This window comes from Malaclemys terrapin, chromosome 8 (genome assembly GCF_027887155.1).
Source record: "Malaclemys terrapin pileata isolate rMalTer1 chromosome 8, rMalTer1.hap1, whole genome shotgun sequence".
NCBI lineage: Eukaryota > Metazoa > Chordata > Testudines > Emydidae > Malaclemys > Malaclemys terrapin.
The window spans coordinates 41003259-41020569 of record NC_071512.1 but is presented as its reverse complement, the minus strand read 5'-3'; the positions used below and the strand labels follow the sequence as shown (position 1 = coordinate 41020569).

The window sequence follows — 17311 nt, the reverse complement described above, 5'->3', positions numbered from 1 at the left end:
AGTTTGGGTATGTGGGAGGGGGCTCAGGGCTGGGGCAGGTGGTTGGGCTTGGGGTGCTTACCCTTGGGGGAGGGACTTCCTGGCTCCCACCAGCATGTCCCTGCAGCTCCTAGACAGAGAGACCAGGGGGCTCCACGTGCTGCTTGCACCCACAGGCGCTGCCCCCGCAGCTCCCATTGGCTGTGGTTCCTGGCCAATGGGAGCTGCGCAGCCGGCGCTTGTGGGAGGAGCAGGTGGGGGGCCCCCCTGGCCGCCCCTCCCCTAGGAGCTGCAGGGACACACCAGTCAGAGCCATGTAGGGATCCTGCCAGCCCCCCACCCACAGGCACCCTGGCCCAAGTTTTAGTTAAGGGTATATAGTAAAAGTCATGGACAGGTCCTGGGCTGTGAATTTTTGTTTACTGCCTGTGACCTGTCCATGACTTTTACTAAAAATACTTGTGACTAAAACATAGTCTTATTCATGATATATGCCTCACTTATTCTTGGAAAGAACAACATAGGTGGGTTAGCTGTCTGACTCCAGGAGAAGATTCCACCTGCAGCCAGGATTCAGGCACATAATTCTGTGAGGGGGCAGGGGCTTAGGCCAACCCCCCTTGGCACTTCCCACTGGCTAGCTTAGGTGACTTCCCACTTAGCATGCTGACTGTTGTGGATTGCATTGCACAGGGAGCCTGGACTCCTAACTCAGGCTGTGTGGATCCCACTGTTGTTCCAGTGATTTTCTAGGTGCCTGAAAGTTATTCATTGTGACACTCAGCACCACAACACCCATGGGTGGCAGGTATGAACAGCAGGGGAAGGCTCAGCCTATCCAAATTGCCAGTGTGGCCCTGCCTGGCCCATCCCACAGGCCTTGCCCATCCACTTTTTGCCCAGATGGACCCCTCCTTCGTTCCCCTCCTCTTCCCCCTTAGGCCCCACCACCAGCCAGGAGCTGTGGAGCTCGGGCAGCTGTGGCAGCAGCCCCCAGCCCGTATCTCCGCCCCCCATGCTCTCTAGCCGCCTGGGGCAGGAGGAGGAGCCGTGAATCTATGGGGAGAGTCAAAGAGAGATTTGAAGTATCTATAAGTAATGAGGTATAAAAGCCAGAAATGATTACAAGAAAAATAGAGACAAAACACTTACTAATATCTACTTAAGAAATTATCTTAGTTGCAAAGCACACTTTCTCAGCACATGCTCCAGCAGATTACTGGTCAAACTCTCAGGGCACGACCCCGCCCCCAGAGTCCAACAGCTGTTTCCCTCTTCTCAGGTGCAGAGAATGTAATGGGCAGGAAGAGAGAGGGGGGAGGTGTATTGGGCTGTCTCTCCTTTTCATAATGTCAGTTGCCCTCTTGAAAAAAACATTTCTGGATGAAACCAAGGAGACAAAGAGTCTATGTGGCAGGATATTCCCTGCTGTCCTCCCCCCTCCCGCCACCTGTTGAAACTTCATTTTTCTCTCCCTGCTTGATGACTTTGTTTATTGCTTAAATTAAAATTAAGGCAAGCACACATTACTTCCTTTGTTTAGGACAGACCTCACTTCTGCCTGGGCAGGGCTGTGGGATTTGGATCACGTTAGTAACATCATACAGGAGAATCTTATAACATCACATACAGTGTTGCCACACATGTTTTACAACCATAATTACTGACCAGCAAATTATAAATTTTCAAATGATACTTTACAGGGCATACTTTGTACAAAAAGATTACTACGATAGTGTGTAGGGTGTGAAGGACAATCAGTGGATTCTTTCCTGGTCCCATTAGGATTCTCTGCAGCCTCAGGTCCACATCCCATATCTTAGCTCCCAGCATACACCACACACTTCAGTTCCCTAGATCAGCTCTGGTGACAGACCTGTCTTTCTTAGTAGGTAGTCCCCAATCACATAGACCTGCCTCTTCCTGGTGTTAGTGCAATTCCTTGGCCTTCCTCCTCCAGTTTTTTCTGGCTGCAAGTCCTCTCAGCCTTTGCTCTTATTTGCAGTCTTCTGTCAATCATCCTCTATCCTCCTGTGATTCCAAACTCTGGCTTTCTTATAGGACTAGCTGCTCTTCTCTTCTTCATTGCCCTCCCACCTTCTTTTACTGCCTGCTGTGCCCGTTCTTCATTTTGCAACTCAGCAAACCTGTTCTTCAGCTCTATTTTCCCTTTCTCACTCACCCTAGTGGTGTAAATCAGGAGCAAACCCACTGGAGACTGGAGTGATACTGGAGTAAAACCAGTGAGAGGAGAATCAGACTGACAGTACCCAAACGACCCTAGTTCTGCCCCAGTATGGAACTAGCTTATCTGCTCTGTTTTTGCACTGGAACATCAAAAGATGAACACTATTGTACTACCATTTTCTGAATCCATGGGCTTCCCTCCCCAGGATCCTGTGTATTGCACTAGGAACTCAACTGCAGAGAGAGTTTGCAGAATTGGAGGTAGTAGGAGGAGGGCAATAAGAATGATTAGGAGCTTGGAGAGATCGCCATGGGGGAGAGTGAAACGGTCAGAAATGATTAGTTTAGAGAGCAGACAAGCGGTGATATGACAGACAGAATAATGAATGATCTGAAGCAAGCACATTGGAAATTGGGTACCCCATTTACCCTCTTACAAGAGCAAAGGGATGGTCAAAATTCTGCCATATCCTAATGTGCAAATGCTTGATTTTGCAACTCTAATATAATTCACTTAACAGGGTTTCATAAGCCATTTGCTGGGTATTACGTTTTTTTTTTTAAACAAAACAAAACAATCATATCATTTTATGTGCCACTCTTAACTCTGTGCTGTGCCTCTAGATCTCCATGCTCCACCTTTAACAACTTTGCTGGCAGCAAGAGTAGGTTGCTATCCTGTGTGGACCATTCACTGGTTGGAGGCACATCACACAGTGGATTGCATGAGAACATAGCCAAACACAGAGATTTGGCTGTTTCTTTTTGACAGGCAGCCTGGCTAAGTGGATGAAACTGAGCCACCATTTTAGAAAGAACTTTTCTAGGGGACTGCTGACTGTAAAAGGGCTGTGTGGGGCACACAATTATTACAGTGATGCCACCTCCTGCCATTTTAGAGTGACTCTCATGCTATTTGGTATTTTCCTTAAAGCTCCCAAATGCTGGAGCCATGTAATGACACCAGAATCTCACCTCTGATTGAATAAATGTTCCTAGGCCCTTGTGGTTGTGAAATAAAGTCTGAAATGTGATCACTAAAAACTACCAAGGCAAAGAAGCCCCACATTAATTTTATTTTAAAATCTCATTACTTTTAAGCCACTTTCATGATTTTTGGGCTGGCTGACGCACAAGGTTAGAAAGCTTGGAGCCAGGAATGCACCCTCTCACCCCTATCGCCTTCTCCCAGCTGGTCCAGGGCACTTTCCTGTCTTTTCTTTCTTCTCCCATGGACTGCTCAGCCCCAGCTCTCACCATCTCTGTTTCTTTTTGGTATGTTGCTCCTTGCAGGGCTGGCCCTGGAGAGGCTGACGGCAGACCCTGCATGGATGGCTCGGCTCTCCCTGTCCCTCACCAGCAGCTACAAGGACAATGTTTTCTCCCCTGCTTCTCTGCACTCTTCTCAGCACCAGGAAGATGAAGGGTGGGATAAACCAAGAACCTTTGAGACATTTGGCAAAGTTACTGGATCTGACCCAAACGCAGGCAGGACGAGACTGGCCAGCACTTTCCTCTCCGAGATGAGCACCCTATTTGAAATGATCTTATCCCAGAAAGCACAGGCCCATGCAACAACGGCCTCAGGGCTCCTGCAGCAGCTCTCTGCGCATAGCAAGCCCTTTGGGGTGGATGGCGATGCTTCTGCTGTGTAGGTCATGTGGGAAGGCTGACGGCTGCAGCAGACACATGAGCAGAACCAATGCTCTTTGCAAATGGAAATAGCGACTGATGCTGGTGAACAGTTCCTGCGTGAACCACACCTCAGTAGAGATTGTCATAGATGCATCTGCCCTCCTGCTTCCCTTATCTGACTCCACCTCCCCCAAATCCCCTTCCATCTCTTGGTCCCCCCCAAAGGAGTTCCTATTCTCCTCCCCCTATATCCCAGCTCTGCTTCCCTGCCCTTGGCCTGGCACCAGGCCCATCTCTCTGCACATGAATAGCCTAGCACTCAGCCTCTCCTTCCCACCCACAGCCTGGCACAAGCCCCACCTCTAAGCCCATAGCCCAACATCCAGCCACTCCTCCATGCCCACAGTCCAGTCTCTCTGCACACACCTCCCCATTCACAGCCCGGTACCTGGTCCCTCTTCCTCATCCATGCCCAGCCCTGCATCTCTGCCCCCAGCTCATCTCCCTGCCCCAACACCCCAGCCCAGTGTCTGGTCCCACCTCCCACTTGACAGCCTGGCATCTGGACCCACCTGCCCTGCCCATATCTCCCTCTCCACCCATGGCCCAGCCCCCGGTCCTTCCTCTCCATCTATGGCCGAGCTATAGGTCCCACTTACCCATCCACCACCTGCCTCCCCAGCCCCATCTCTCCACCCATTACTTGGGCACCTCCTCCCTGCTCACGGCTGCCCCCACCTCCCATCCAATTGCCTCAGGCCCAGCATTCCTCTTTCAAGTTCTTCCCTTGCTGACATGGGAAGGTAACTTAGGAGAGCATTTACCAAACTGCAATCTGCCCTACATCCCAGCTGGTCCTGGGCTTTCACTTCTGGTAGCAGGAGGACATGAAAATTATGCAACAAACCCTATGGCAAGTGCAGTAGACACTGCAGTTACTGAAGCCACCTGGGTGTCTGACAGGCAGTGACACTCTTGCAGGGGTCATAAGTCAGCGAGGCCCTTTCCTCCCAGTCTAGGTAGGGCAGAATGGATTGTGCTAGAGAAACAATGAACAGAACTCACCCAATCACATGCAAACTTCATTCTGAGACCCAAATTCAGCAATCCTGAGCACACAGACAAGACCCCAGCTGCAGAATTCACCACATTGCTGCAGAATCAGGCTCCAGAACCTTCAATTTTATTTAAAATTAAAATATTTTTAGCCTTTATGGTTGTGACAAAAGCCTCATGAATGTGATCGAGTGTAACCAATACAGTAATGCCTGCCTGAGTCTTCAGAGAGACTGAAAGTACAGCTTGGAGAGGTGAGACCTGTCCTGTTCCTCTCAATCAGAGTTCATGGGCTTTATGATTCCACAGCTGTGGACTAATACATTTTGCCAAGATGCCTCAGAATTCAGCATTTTCCTCCCACATCCCCCATGGTGCTGCACCAGATGACTGACACTGTGGTTTCTGCATCCCTGGCTGGGAACTGCCCACAGCTGCCTCATGTTCTCCAGCTTTCCCACAGGGGCAGGAGCCAGGCTGAGGTGTATCAGGGTCCAGCGTGCAGCCCAGGGGGTGGGGGAGCAAGAAGCCCAGCTAGATAGAAGCCTGGCCTGGAAATCAGCTGACCAGTAAGGAGGAAGGGAGCAGAGCAGAGGACCCTGGAAAGCACAATGGAAACCCAGCTGTAAAAATACTCACAAGCCTCACCCCAGTGACCATTTTCAATTCGGCACTAAGGGGTGGGTGTATGTAGAAGGGGTGAGCCATAGGGGTATGGGAGGGCAGATGAGCCATAGGGTGTAAGGGAGGGTCAGTCATGGTGGATGGTGAGCTTTAGAAGTGTGCATGTGCATTTGTGAGAAGAGAGGGAGCTAAGTCTTGGGGGCATGTATTTATGGTGTAGGGTGAGCCATATGCCATAGGGCTGTGGGGAGAGTGGATGAGCCCTGGGTAGGAGTGGCTTCCTTGCAGATCAAGCACCACCAAAACTGATCTTTGGTCTGGCTGGATGTTCACAGTTTGTCCATCACTGGCACTTATACCACTGAAGCTTTTGGCACCCATGTGATCGCCAGCCAGTTCATGGCATTCATTGGTACACATGCTTCAGAATTCATTGATCTTCCATCTTGACATGACCATGCCAAGATAACTGTCAAAACCAACCCCCTGCCCATTTCTGATCCTGTTCTGCCTTAAATAAGCAGTTGATGATGATGGACAAGAATTGAAAACGTCAGTCCATGCTCTTCAGTCTTCCTCAGCGTCCATGTTTCACTTCCATAGAATAAAATTGGTATAACCATAATTCTATAGACCTACAGCTTTGTGGTAAACTTATGTCCAAACATCTCCAGAGGCCACGTGAAGGGCCCAAAACATGGCAGTAGCTTCTGCTGTATGAGTGTCCATGTCTTTTGAGCATCCTCCAGCACTGACACTACCCAAATATTTGACAGTTGTCACCTGCTCAATGTTCCACCAGACAGGTTAATACTGAGGTGGTTGTAATCTGGAGCTGGAGGCAGCTTGTTAGCAATGGCCGGGGCCTAGTTAAGGCCACTGGTGAGCTGGAGCCGGTTCCCATTGGTTGTTAAATTTAGAAGTGCTTTCAGAACTGGTTGTTCCAGGACAACCGGTTCTAAAAGGACTTTTAAATTTAACAAAAGCTTCGGCAACAGTCCACCCCACCCCTGGCCCCAGCTCAATTCCCCCTCCTCCCCTGAACGCTTCGCCCCCCTTCTCCTCCCCCTCCCCTGCTTCCCGCGAATCAGATATTTGTGAGAAGCCTGAAACAAGCAGCAGGCAGGTAAACTGGGGTGGGGACGCACGAGGAGGGCCCCAGCCTGGTTCTGACTGAGCGCCCCCAGCTCTGGCTCCAGCCCGGCCTGGGCCCCGCGGTGCTGGTCTCGATCCCGACCGAGCGTCTGTGGCCCGGCCCGGCTCGGGCCCCGCGGCGCTGGTCCCAGCTCCGACCGAGCGGCTCCCTCCAGCCTGGCCCCCCGGCCCCGGCCTGGCCCCGTCGAGTGCCCCAGCCTGTCCCAGCCCTGGCCGAGCACCCCCGGCTCTGGCCCCAGCAGCGCCAGCTCCAGCCCAGCCCGGGCCCCGTGGCGCCAGTCCTGGCCTGGTCCGGCTCGGCTTGGGCCCTGTGGTGCCAGCCCCGGCCGAGCGGCTCCGGCCCCATGGCGCCGGTCCTGGCCCTGGCCGAGTGGCTCCGGCCTGGGCCCGGACCCAGCCGAGCGGCTCTAGGCTGGGAGGGGGGTGTTGGAAGAGGGCAGGGGAGTTTGGGAGGTTGTGGGGGGGTGGATAGGGGTCACGCCAGTCAGAGGGCAGGGAACAGGGGGACTGAATGGGGTCCCAGGGGGGCAGTCAGGAAGGAGCAGGGATTGGATGGGGCAGTGAGGGGCAGTCAGGGGCAGGGGTTCCGGGGGCAGTCAGGGACAGAGAGAAGGGGTGGTTGGATGGGGCAGGGATCCCGGGGGCCCATCAGGAATGAGAGGAGGGGTTGGATGGGGCGGCAGGGGGCAGTCAGGGGACAGGGAAGGGGGGTGGATGGGGCAGGGGTCCTGGGGGGGGGTGTGCGCCAAGGAACATGGGGGGTTGGATAGGGCAGGATTCCTGGGGGGGGGGGTTGGATAGGGCAGGATTCCTGGGGGGGGGTATGACCCCCTCATGGGGTGAGGAGGAGGGAACCTGTTGTTAATATTTTGGCAGCTCATCACTGGTTAAGGCTAAGCAGCACTTTCCGTTTAGATGTACTGATAGCTCCACTTTAGTGTCTCTCTTGTTACAAATTTTGAGGTGGGCTCTCCAAATCAACGGCATTTCCCCAGAGCTGGCAAAGATCTAGTAGTATCAGTACAGGGCCAAAATTGTCTAGTGAATGCCCACACCTGCCCTGCCCTCTCACTACCTTTCCCACGTGCACAGCAGTTACAAAGCTTTGCTTTGTGTGTCTGAGCACAGCAACCCACAGCAGGAATAGACACTGGGGGGAGGAAGAGTCCATTTAAAGGAGTGAAAATGAAAAGTCATTTTGGGGAGTGGAACTTGCTCCCAACTGTCCATCCCCTTGAGAGTGCCTTCTACATGGTGTGGCTGGCACAGGTGATAGAGCAATGCAACCAAAAAGTCTCTAGCACTTGGAGTTCTGTAACTTTTAAAAAATCAAATGCTTCTAACACTGGACTCTCTAAAATACTTTAAGAAAAGTTCAAAGATCCTTGGAAGCAAAAAACAGTGACCTGAAGGATGGGGCTCATTCTTTGCTGCTTGCACCATCTTATTATTAGTTACACCACTAATTCTTCATTACTTGCTGACTGCTGAAAACAAAATTGTTTTTCCTCAGCAACCAAATGACTGTGAGGCAAATTCTGGCCTAGCCACAGGCCTGAACTCCTTTGCAAGCTACAGGGGAGGTGCTTGTGGCTGTGGGGGAGCTCAGCACTGGAGGGCTTGCTCTCATCTCAGACTGAAGGCGTCCCACAAACACAGCGAACCACCTCCCAACTTTTTCACCCTGCACTATTTGCATGTAGCCACTGGATTTATTTGTAGATGACAATAAATTAGTGAATTAAAGAGGAGATTAATTCCATTCCCCTAGCTTAGCCTTGCTATGCTTCATTTTCCCCCCAGTAAGTCCTATAACAAAGGAAGGGGGTGGGTGCAGCTCCCCCTTCCCCCGCCCTCCCTCCCCCCGGCAGCAGGGAGATGATGCTCAGGAGCAGTCCTGGTTATTATGAGAGTAGGGAAATCCGTCGGAGGGATTTCCTGCCAGTTGCATCCTGCCTCACAAAGGAAGAGCAAGTAAACTGAGTGGCCTTGAATGCAAGGCCACAGGCTCTGGGAACAAAGGGGGAGCCTGTACCCTGCAGTTGCAGAATGGAGGCTGGAATTGAGAGCAGGTGCCAGGGGACAGCTGCTGTTGTGAGGCCAGGCCTACACGCAGAGATGCACCAGTTTGACTACAGGGAGAATTTGCTACTGAATTAAAACAGTCCAATTTGTGTGTAGATACTCTTAACACAGATTAAACCCTGCTTGTATAGGCTTAGCTTGTGTGGGTACATGTACAGGCGCAGGCAGAGATTAGCATCTGTTTGACTTAATCGGCTTTTAACTGATTTAATTAAACTGCTGCAACTTATGTGTGTAGTGCCACTATGTGACCTGCAGCCCTGGTGGCAAGTCATGACATGGTGCCAGACACTGCCAGACAGTACAGGTTGGGGATGGACCAGCGAGCCAAGTGCAGCTCCAGCGTGGAGCAGAGCATTGGTGTTCAGAAGAGGAGCCTCCAGCAAGGCCTTCAGGCCAACAGAGACAGTGAGGTGCTGGCCCAGTTCACAAAGCATGGGGGCTGAGCTGGGTTGGGCTGTGTGAATGCATGTAGTTAGGCCCCTGGGCCATGTCAGAGTGGAGGAGCTGGGGCCCGGGGTTGGCTGGGGCAGTGTGAAATTAGGCCAGGTAGTGCAGAGTAGTAGGGCACAGGGAGACTGCTCTGGAAGCACCTGTATCATTCCTGTTCCATTAGAGAACTTGCCCTGCCCCCTCCTCTCCATACACCATAGCCCACCCCCTTCCGCCATCACCCCGCCCCCTCCACACTGCTGCCTCTCCCCAAGGGCAGGTGGAGTTACGGGAGAACGGTACTGCACCTCTTGGGCATGATTTCCACAGGAAGGGATTGTTTCCATTTGTACCTACTAGCCAAGTGCTATCCCCTGAGAATAGAGCACTGGCTGTGGCTCCAGGCGGGAAGAATCCAATAGACTTGCCGAGTGTTCTGGGGCTGGATTCCATCTCAGTCAGCTGACGTCAGCCCCTGCCAGACTGCCTGTGCTCCAGGAATAGGGCAGGGGTAAAGCACGACATCCCATCGGAGAGGCCTGGCGCTGCTCTGCTAGTTGCTCCAGGACCCAGAGGCAGGGGCTGGAGGAGAACGCTCTCATTCCAGAAGGTGCTGGATGGCTGCTCTCTGCAGCTGTCAAGCCCACAAAGAGGAGACGTTACTGAAACCCTCGGGTTGCAGGTGAGCAATCCCATCATTCAGCATCCTCAACAACCAACCAGTGAGCACAAGGCAGGGTGGAGAACAAGAGGAGAGACCCTTACTGCAGCAACATCGACAGCTGTGGTGTCTCCCCTCACGGCAACATTGTCAGGGCCTCTGGTGACAGGGGCTTCCCACTAATGGGGTCCCAGCCTCTGGTGACAGGAGCTTCCCCCTACATGGGAATGCTACCTGAGCCTTTGGCATGTCCCTTTTGCCCTGAACCTCTGATGCTGTAGTACCTGCCATCTCCTGCTCAACAACTTGCACTCTCTCCTGAGCATGTCTGTTTCCTGCAGCAGCCGAGTGCTGGTAATGCTCCATTGCTTCTGCGAAGTTCTGTTGTACTCCAAGGCCCTTCTCATAGCAAACACCAACAAGGTATCTGCTATGGGAATCCTAGATGTAATATATACACAGCAGTCAGGGAGGAGGGGGGTCAGACTATTCAATTCAATTGATATGACATACATCCTTGGCAAATACAAAAAGAAAAACATTCACAATCTAAAAACAACACCAACATCCATATAATACAATAACATGTCAATCAGAACTTTAAAAACCTCTCTTCTTCAAGACAATGCTAAAAGGGCAAAAATTGCCACCGATTTCATTACTACCAGGGATTGAGAAAATACTAAAAACATTATCTTCTGAGATGATGATAAAAATTATTTATTATCGAAAAGAGTAAAATTCAGCATGCTTTCAAAAGCTGGAAAATTCTACAGTCCAAAAGATAATGAGGTAAATCTTCCAACACTCCAGATTTACATGGGCAAAAACACAGACATAAAGGGACTTTTCTGTATTTACCTTTAAGGACAGTAGTTTCCATGGTGTGAGATCTTTACTGAGTATATACTTTATATACCTTACGTAAATGAGGATTTGATAATTCATTCAAATATGGTTAAAAAGCATGGACTGTCTTCAAAATAGAAAACCAAAAGGCAAACTAAGACTCATGACTCATACTAGATCATCTTGTTGGGTAATATCTGTCACTCTCTTGTTGAGCATATACTCTCCTGCATCCATATATGATCATGGATGCAGGAGATATCAATAATAACTGAGTGTGACAGGGTGGACTAGGTCCAGAGGCCCCCTGCTAGAGGCCTCAGGGTCCTGCCACATCTGTCCCAGGAAAGGAGCAGTAGAGAGACCCTCCAAACGGGCTAGAGGGACAGTGCAGGAAGCAGCCAATGAGAGAGGCTGCAGGAAGCAGCCAATCAGGGCCCAGGAAGGCCATATAAAAGGAGCTGCAGAGCACTTTCTTGCTGGAGCTAGATGAGTGCAGATGGCACTCCTGGCTGGCTAAAGGGAACTGTAGCAACACAGACAGCTCAGTGCTGGCAGGGACCTGGGGAGCAAGGAAGAGTATTGGCTGGCTGCTGGGCCTGAATGTAAAAGAGCCCTGAGCTAAGGGTGAACCTTTGGTAAAGGCTGGGGCCATGGGGAAGTGGCCCAGGGAACTGAAAGCAACATAGTTAAAGGGACACGGCAATGTATGGCTGCTATTCTTAGGGTCCTGGGGCTGGGACCCAGAGAAATGGGTGGGCCCAGGTCCCCCCGCCCCTGATCACTGGGAAATTGGCCTACAACCAGACAATGAGAAACCCTCAGAAGGGGAAAAGAACTACTTAGTGACCTGGCTAGAGAGCTGGGGCCAGAGTAGATCAAGAGAGTGAAACCATTGCCTTCAGGGAGGAAGCCCTGGGGGTACGGCCCAATACCAGGGCTGGGACTGGTTTAAAAACTGCAGGCACACCCAACCAGAAGGGGTGCTCATGAGAGGTGGGTGCCACGCTATTACTGTGAGTAACAGAAAACCCCAACCTAGCTATAATAAATTGGAAGGTCTTATACCATGGAAATATGGAGTATACAAATTATCTTTGTTCCTCCAGGAAATGGAGGAACAAAGATAGGGCAATCTATAATCTGGAAGAGTACAGACCTTTGGCCAAAATTTAAGAAAAGCAATATAAGATCTACTACAGGATCAGACTACATGAAAGTGGAACTGACAAGCTTTAATAAACACAGGGGAGCCCAAGTCTTGAGGCTTCTTTTTGCTCCTCTATCATTCACCTTGGCTCTCCTAGGCTGCTACTTACTCCTCTGAGCATCTCTTGAGAAAGAATTTGTCAGACACCTCCAGTCTGTTCCTTTTACCATCCCTTGCTAAACAATTTGATTGCTCCCCCCAACTTCTAGGCCTATGCTGAAGGAACAAACCAAACCCCACCAACTATCCCCACTTTGCCTCAGTCTTGCTACTGTCAGGGCCGGCTCCAGGCACCAGCGTAGCAAGCAGGTGCCTGGGGTGGCCAATGAAGAGGGGGGCAGCACCTCCGGCCGTTCGGCAGCAATTCTGCGGCAGGGCTGTCACTCCGTCTCAGAGCAAAGGACCTGCCGCCGTAGAATGAAGCGGCTTTTTTTTTTTTTTTTTTTTTTTTGCTGCTTGGGGTGGCAAAAACGCTAGAGCCGGCCCTGGCTACTGCCCAGTCTCCATCTAGCCCCCGTTCATTGGGGCAGACTGCAGTATAAGCCACTCATCACAGGCAAAGGGGTTTGGACCTACTGCCTCTGGCTACCCAAGGGCTGCCCCCTGCAATCCAGTACCTAATAGGCCTTACCAGGCCTGCAGCCTGGGGCTTTCCTAGGCTGGAGCTCCCCAGCTCCCTTGGCCTTTCCCCAGCCCTGCTCCACTCCAGGTACCTGGTTAAGCTCCCTGCAGTCAGGCCCTTGTCTCCCTGAACACAGAGAGAGACTGAGTGGGCTTCTGGCTCACTGCCTCTTATAGGGGCCAGCTGAGCCCACTTTCCCCAATCAGCCAAGGCTTCTTGCCCCAGCCACAGCCCTCTTCTGGGCTGTTTCAAGCCCTTCAGGGCAGGAGCGGGGGACCACCCCACTACACTCACCCATCTCACCCTGGGGGTGACAGCCCCTTCCTCATCACGGAGTCCCAAGCCTAGGCTCCAGCCTGAGCCCGAACATCTATACTGCAATTAAACAGCCCCATAGCCTGAGCCCTGCGAGCCCAAGTCAGCTGACCCAGGCCAGCCGTGGGTGTTCAATTGCAGCATAGATGTACCCAGTAAATATCCCTTTGTTCTTCCATTAAGAGAGGATAAATAGAGCCCAAGGGATCATCTCTAGCGCACTGGTTCTTCTGTATGTCTCTGTCATGTCCCTTCTTACACAACTATCGGTACTAAGCAGTGCTACTTTTTCCAACCCCTCTCTGCAGGGCCCATCTCTAGGCCCCCTCTCTTCCTTCTAGATCTCTGGGATGGGCTGCCCAGACCTGCATATCTATCCAGAATAGTGGTAATTTAGGTGTTGTTTTAGTGAGCTGTTTACAGTGACACCCCCAGGTCTTTTACTAGGGTTACCATACGTCCTCTTTTTCCTGGACATGTCCGGCTTTTCGGCAGTCAAACCCCCGTCCGGGGGGAATTGCCAAAAAGCCGAACATGTCCGGGAAAATGGCGGCTCTGCTCCTGCCCTGACTCTTCGGCTCTGTTTAAGAGCTGAGCTGCCCGAGCGCTATGGGCTTCAGGTAGCCCCCTTGCCTCCGGACCCCAGCTGCCGGCCGGGCACGTCCCCTCCCGGGCTCCGGTGGCGCAGGGTCCGGAGGCAAGGGGGCTGCCTGAAGCCCGGTAGCGCTCGGGCAGCCCGGCTCTTAAACAGAGCCAAAGAGGAGCAGAGCCTCCAGCCGCGGCGGCTCTGCTCCTCTTCGGCTCTGTTTAAGAGCCGAACTGCCCGAGCACTACCGGCTTCGGGCAGCCCCCGTGCCTCCAGACCCTGCGCCCCCAGCCGGGCACTTCCCCTCCCGGGCTCCGGCGGCGCAGGGTCCGGAGGCACGGGGGCTGCCCGAAGCCGGTAGCGCTCGGGCAGCCCGGCTCTTAAACAGAGCCGAAGAGTCGGGGAGGAGCAGAGCCGCTGCGGCTGGAGGGGAAGTGCCTGGCTGAGGGCGCAGGGTCCGGAGGCATAGGGGCTGCCCAAAGCCCGAGCGCTACCGGCTTCACGGTTTGCCGGGCAGCCTCCAGACCCTGCGCCCCCGGCTGGGCGCTTCCCCTCCCAGGCTCCAGCTGCGCTGGGGAAGCGCCGGCCGGGGGTGCAGGGTCTGGGGGCTGCCTGGCAAACCCTGAAGCCGGTAGCGCTGGGGCAGCCCTTTCCTTGTGGCTGGGAGTGGGAGGGAGGAGGGGGTGGAGTTAGGGCGGGGAAGGGGCGGAGTTGGGGTGGGGCTAGGGGTGGGGAAATGGGCGGGGCCAGGGCCCGTGGAGGGTCCTCTTTTTTTATTTATTAGATATGGTAACCCTACTTTTACTCAAGAGACAGTCAGTAAATCTGGGATCTGGGTAATCCAGATTGTCCCTATGTGTTACTTATTTGCTTAGCTTTATTTGATCTCCTGAAGTTCCTCGCAATCCTCTTTTAGGCTTGACTGAGCAGTAGTGTGGTTGTCCACTGTGTGGCAGGCAGGCAAGCTATAGTGTTTAGGTTGCCAATGGGGAGCTGTGGCTGCTGAGTCAGAGCTGTGGGCTGCTTGTGAGTTGCCACTCACTACAGCTTTACAGGACTTTGTAAATCCTCACAATTCAGTGTGTCCTCTTTGCAGGAGGCAAGGTGTCCTGTGGGACAAGCACCCTTTGTGTGTGACCGTGCATTAATGATTGCTCTGCTCATGGACAAGGGGACATACATAGGGCTGCACATGCCCCCTTAGCTCTGGTATCCCAATTTCTGGGTGCTTCCCTGTGCAATCTGAGAAAGGGACACCGGGGTCCTGGGAGAGACACAGGCCCAGCGGTAGCAGATCACCAGCCAACAGAGGGCGCTCCAGAGGGCTGGAGAGCATTCCCACGGACGACCAGCAGGAGGCACCGCTGGGTGAGTCTGCGCCTGCTTACAGGGAGGCTCCAGCTGTGAGCTTGGGCTGTCAGCCCCAGGGTGAGGGGGCTCCAGCTGTGTGTGCCCCATACTGCCCCACTTTAGTGGGCGAAAGTGCTCCGGGTGAGGACACACACCACCGACAGAAGGAGCACGTGTGGGCACGAACCACCACTTGAATTACTGTGGTGGCTGTATTTCGACTTAATTTTGTAGTGTAGACATGCCCAGAGACACTGTTTTTATGGTTCATTACAACAATTGGTAACTCTTAATTGTCCACTTAATTTTAAGTGGTCTACTATAGCATGTATGAACCACTTACACTTAACAATCTGTCCCATCTTGTATTTAGCTTAGACACTCTGGTTACCTTCTCCTTATCTGAAGAAGAGCTCTGTGATGCTCAAAAGCTGGTCCCTTCTACCAACAGAAGCTAGTCCAATAAAAGATATTACCTCACCCACCTCGTCTCTAATATCCTGGGACCAACACAGCTACAAAAACACTGCAAATTTTTAGAGAGAATCTCACTTCCAGCAATCCTGGCTCCTGGCCTTTGAGCTCAATTGAGAAGACCCAGCGAGGCCAAATCCAGAGCAACTATCACCTTCCACAGGCAGAGAAAGCACTTACCCCATTCTTGGCCGCCAGCCACAGGTATTTCAGAGCCCTCTGCTTTGCAGACTGCAGCCCCTTCATGTAGAGCACCCCAAGGTAGGCCTGTGCCTGCAGCAAAACCACACAGCACAAATCACTAGGGATTATCTGACTTTATTATAGATCATGCCCATCACCATGGTATCTGTGTGCCTAGTGACTCACTCCCTGTGGGGTGTCAAACCATGGTCTCCAGTGCCACAGGCAAGATGTTCACCAGTAGACTGGAGGGGAGAACATCCTCCCTGCTGCACAGCCCATGGAAGGGGAAGAGGTTGTCCCGAGAGGATAAACCTGGGCCTCTGTCATGGAAAAAATGAGGAAGCCACAAGTGTATAAAAATGAGGAAGGCACAACTGTATAAAAAAAAAGGCAAAAGGCTCCGAAGCAGGGTGCTTGGAGGTAAATACCCTTTACTTTGCAATAAAACCACTGCACTAACACCCAGGTTACGCTCTCATACTCCACTGCCCTGGGCAAACAGAGCCACATGTGTGCATGACCATGGAGGAGTCCTGACCATGAGCTGTTACCCCAAACCCTACAGACTGTCACTTATACAGTAGCTATGCGTGTTTGAACACCGCCAGCATGGAGTGCTCCACACAACGCAGATGCTCTGAACTTTCTGGGAAGCAGTGTCCCTGGAGCTGGCATATACCGTTCCTATATACTGCCATGTCCTCCCCCATCTGAAGATACATATGAGGGAGCAGAGCCCCAAATACAACTCAGTGCCTGCCACAGAATCACCACTTTGATAAAACCCCAAACTAATAGAAAAGGAGGGAAGGGAGCATAGATTCATGCAGGTGAGTCATGTCAGAGAACTACAATTACTGGGTAAGTAACTGTTCTTCCTTCAAGCATAGCCTGCAGGAATCCCTCCTTGTGGGGATTTGCAAGGCTTCAATGAAGCGAGGTTTAGGAGTCTCAGTTGAGAGTTAAGATTGCAGGTTGGTTTAGGTCCTAGAGGCTAAATCTGGTGAACTTGGCCAGGGGCATGTGTGGCTGGAACTCCAGATAATAACCTTGCATGTTCTAATAACTCAGAAGTGAAGGCATTTCGAAAGCATGCAGTCTGGTGGCATGTGCTCTTTTTCTAGTACCGGGATCCTAGCTACTTCATAGCAAGAAAGTGCAAATGTAATCTCCTTGGAAGGAGTCTGTGTGGAACTTTACTGACCCCTTGTACTATCCCCAGGCGCTACAATCTAAGTTATTTATGAAACTCCTTCATCCTGTTCAGACAGTTGGTATGTCTGCACTTGGTTATGCCATAACCCTATTGTCCACACCTAAACCTCACAATCACGTCTGAAGGCGAGTAAAAGGCACGTATAAGGCTAGCACCATTGATTGCAGTGGGTAAGTACACACTGCAGGCTGTGGCATAGCTCCATATGACTGCCAGTTTGCAGTATGGACAGGGGTAAAAGTCCTCCACCCCCATTCCCACAATGTACTGAACTCTTTTCTTCCTGACTCTTACCCAATCTATAAAGGTCCCGGGTCCCCCTGTTTTCACCAGTGGTCGTGAGCCGCACTAACCACATAAGAACAGCTTCCTGGTGCACAGATCAATCCAGGTGAAAATGGATCCTGCTCCAAGAGCACTCACTTGGTCCAACAACCACACCTGGGTGTCAATCAACATGTGGTTGGAGTACACCATCTTCCACAATGTCACCTGCAGTGGCAGGAACATGCACCTGTACCAGGAAACGTCATGGAAGTAGGACCAGGCAGGCATTCAGCAGACTCTGGCCTAGTGCCTGGAATGTATCAAGCTCTTGAGTTCAAATGCAAGAGGGCTAAAGATTTGAACAATCACTCCAGGAGGGTTCGCTGTACATGCCCCTTAATATATGGAGATATACCTATTTC

General features: G+C 52.0%; 2 protein-coding genes across 6 annotated transcripts in view; one reads left to right on the top strand and one right to left on the bottom strand.

Moving 5' to 3' along the window:
- Positions 1–4863, top strand: part of PCDH12 (protocadherin 12) — a 31013-nt gene extending 26150 nt beyond the window's left edge. Inside the window, exon 4 of the mRNA XM_054037794.1 lies at positions 3460–4863. Coding sequence (XP_053893769.1) covers positions 3460–3821 — 362 coding nt within the window. The 3' untranslated portion in view covers positions 3822–4863. The remainder of the gene's footprint in view (positions 1–3459) is intronic.
- A 99-nt stretch (positions 4864–4962) lies between these two features.
- DELE1 (DAP3 binding cell death enhancer 1) overlaps positions 4963–17311 on the bottom strand; it is a 39594-nt gene continuing 27245 nt past the window's right edge. For 3 of the 5 annotated variants that reach the window (XM_054037802.1, XM_054037801.1, XM_054037798.1), the window contains 3 exons: positions 15401–15493; positions 10099–10255; positions 9393–9787 (listed from right to left, as the gene is read on the bottom strand). In XM_054037802.1, coding sequence (XP_053893777.1) covers positions 9612–9787; positions 10099–10255; positions 15401–15493 — 426 coding nt within the window. In that variant the 3' untranslated portion in view covers positions 9393–9611. Of the gene's footprint in view, positions 5457–9392; positions 9788–10098; positions 10256–15400; positions 15494–17311 lie in introns of those variants that run through there. The other 2 variants (XR_008445936.1, XR_008445937.1) reach the window with 2 other exon arrangements.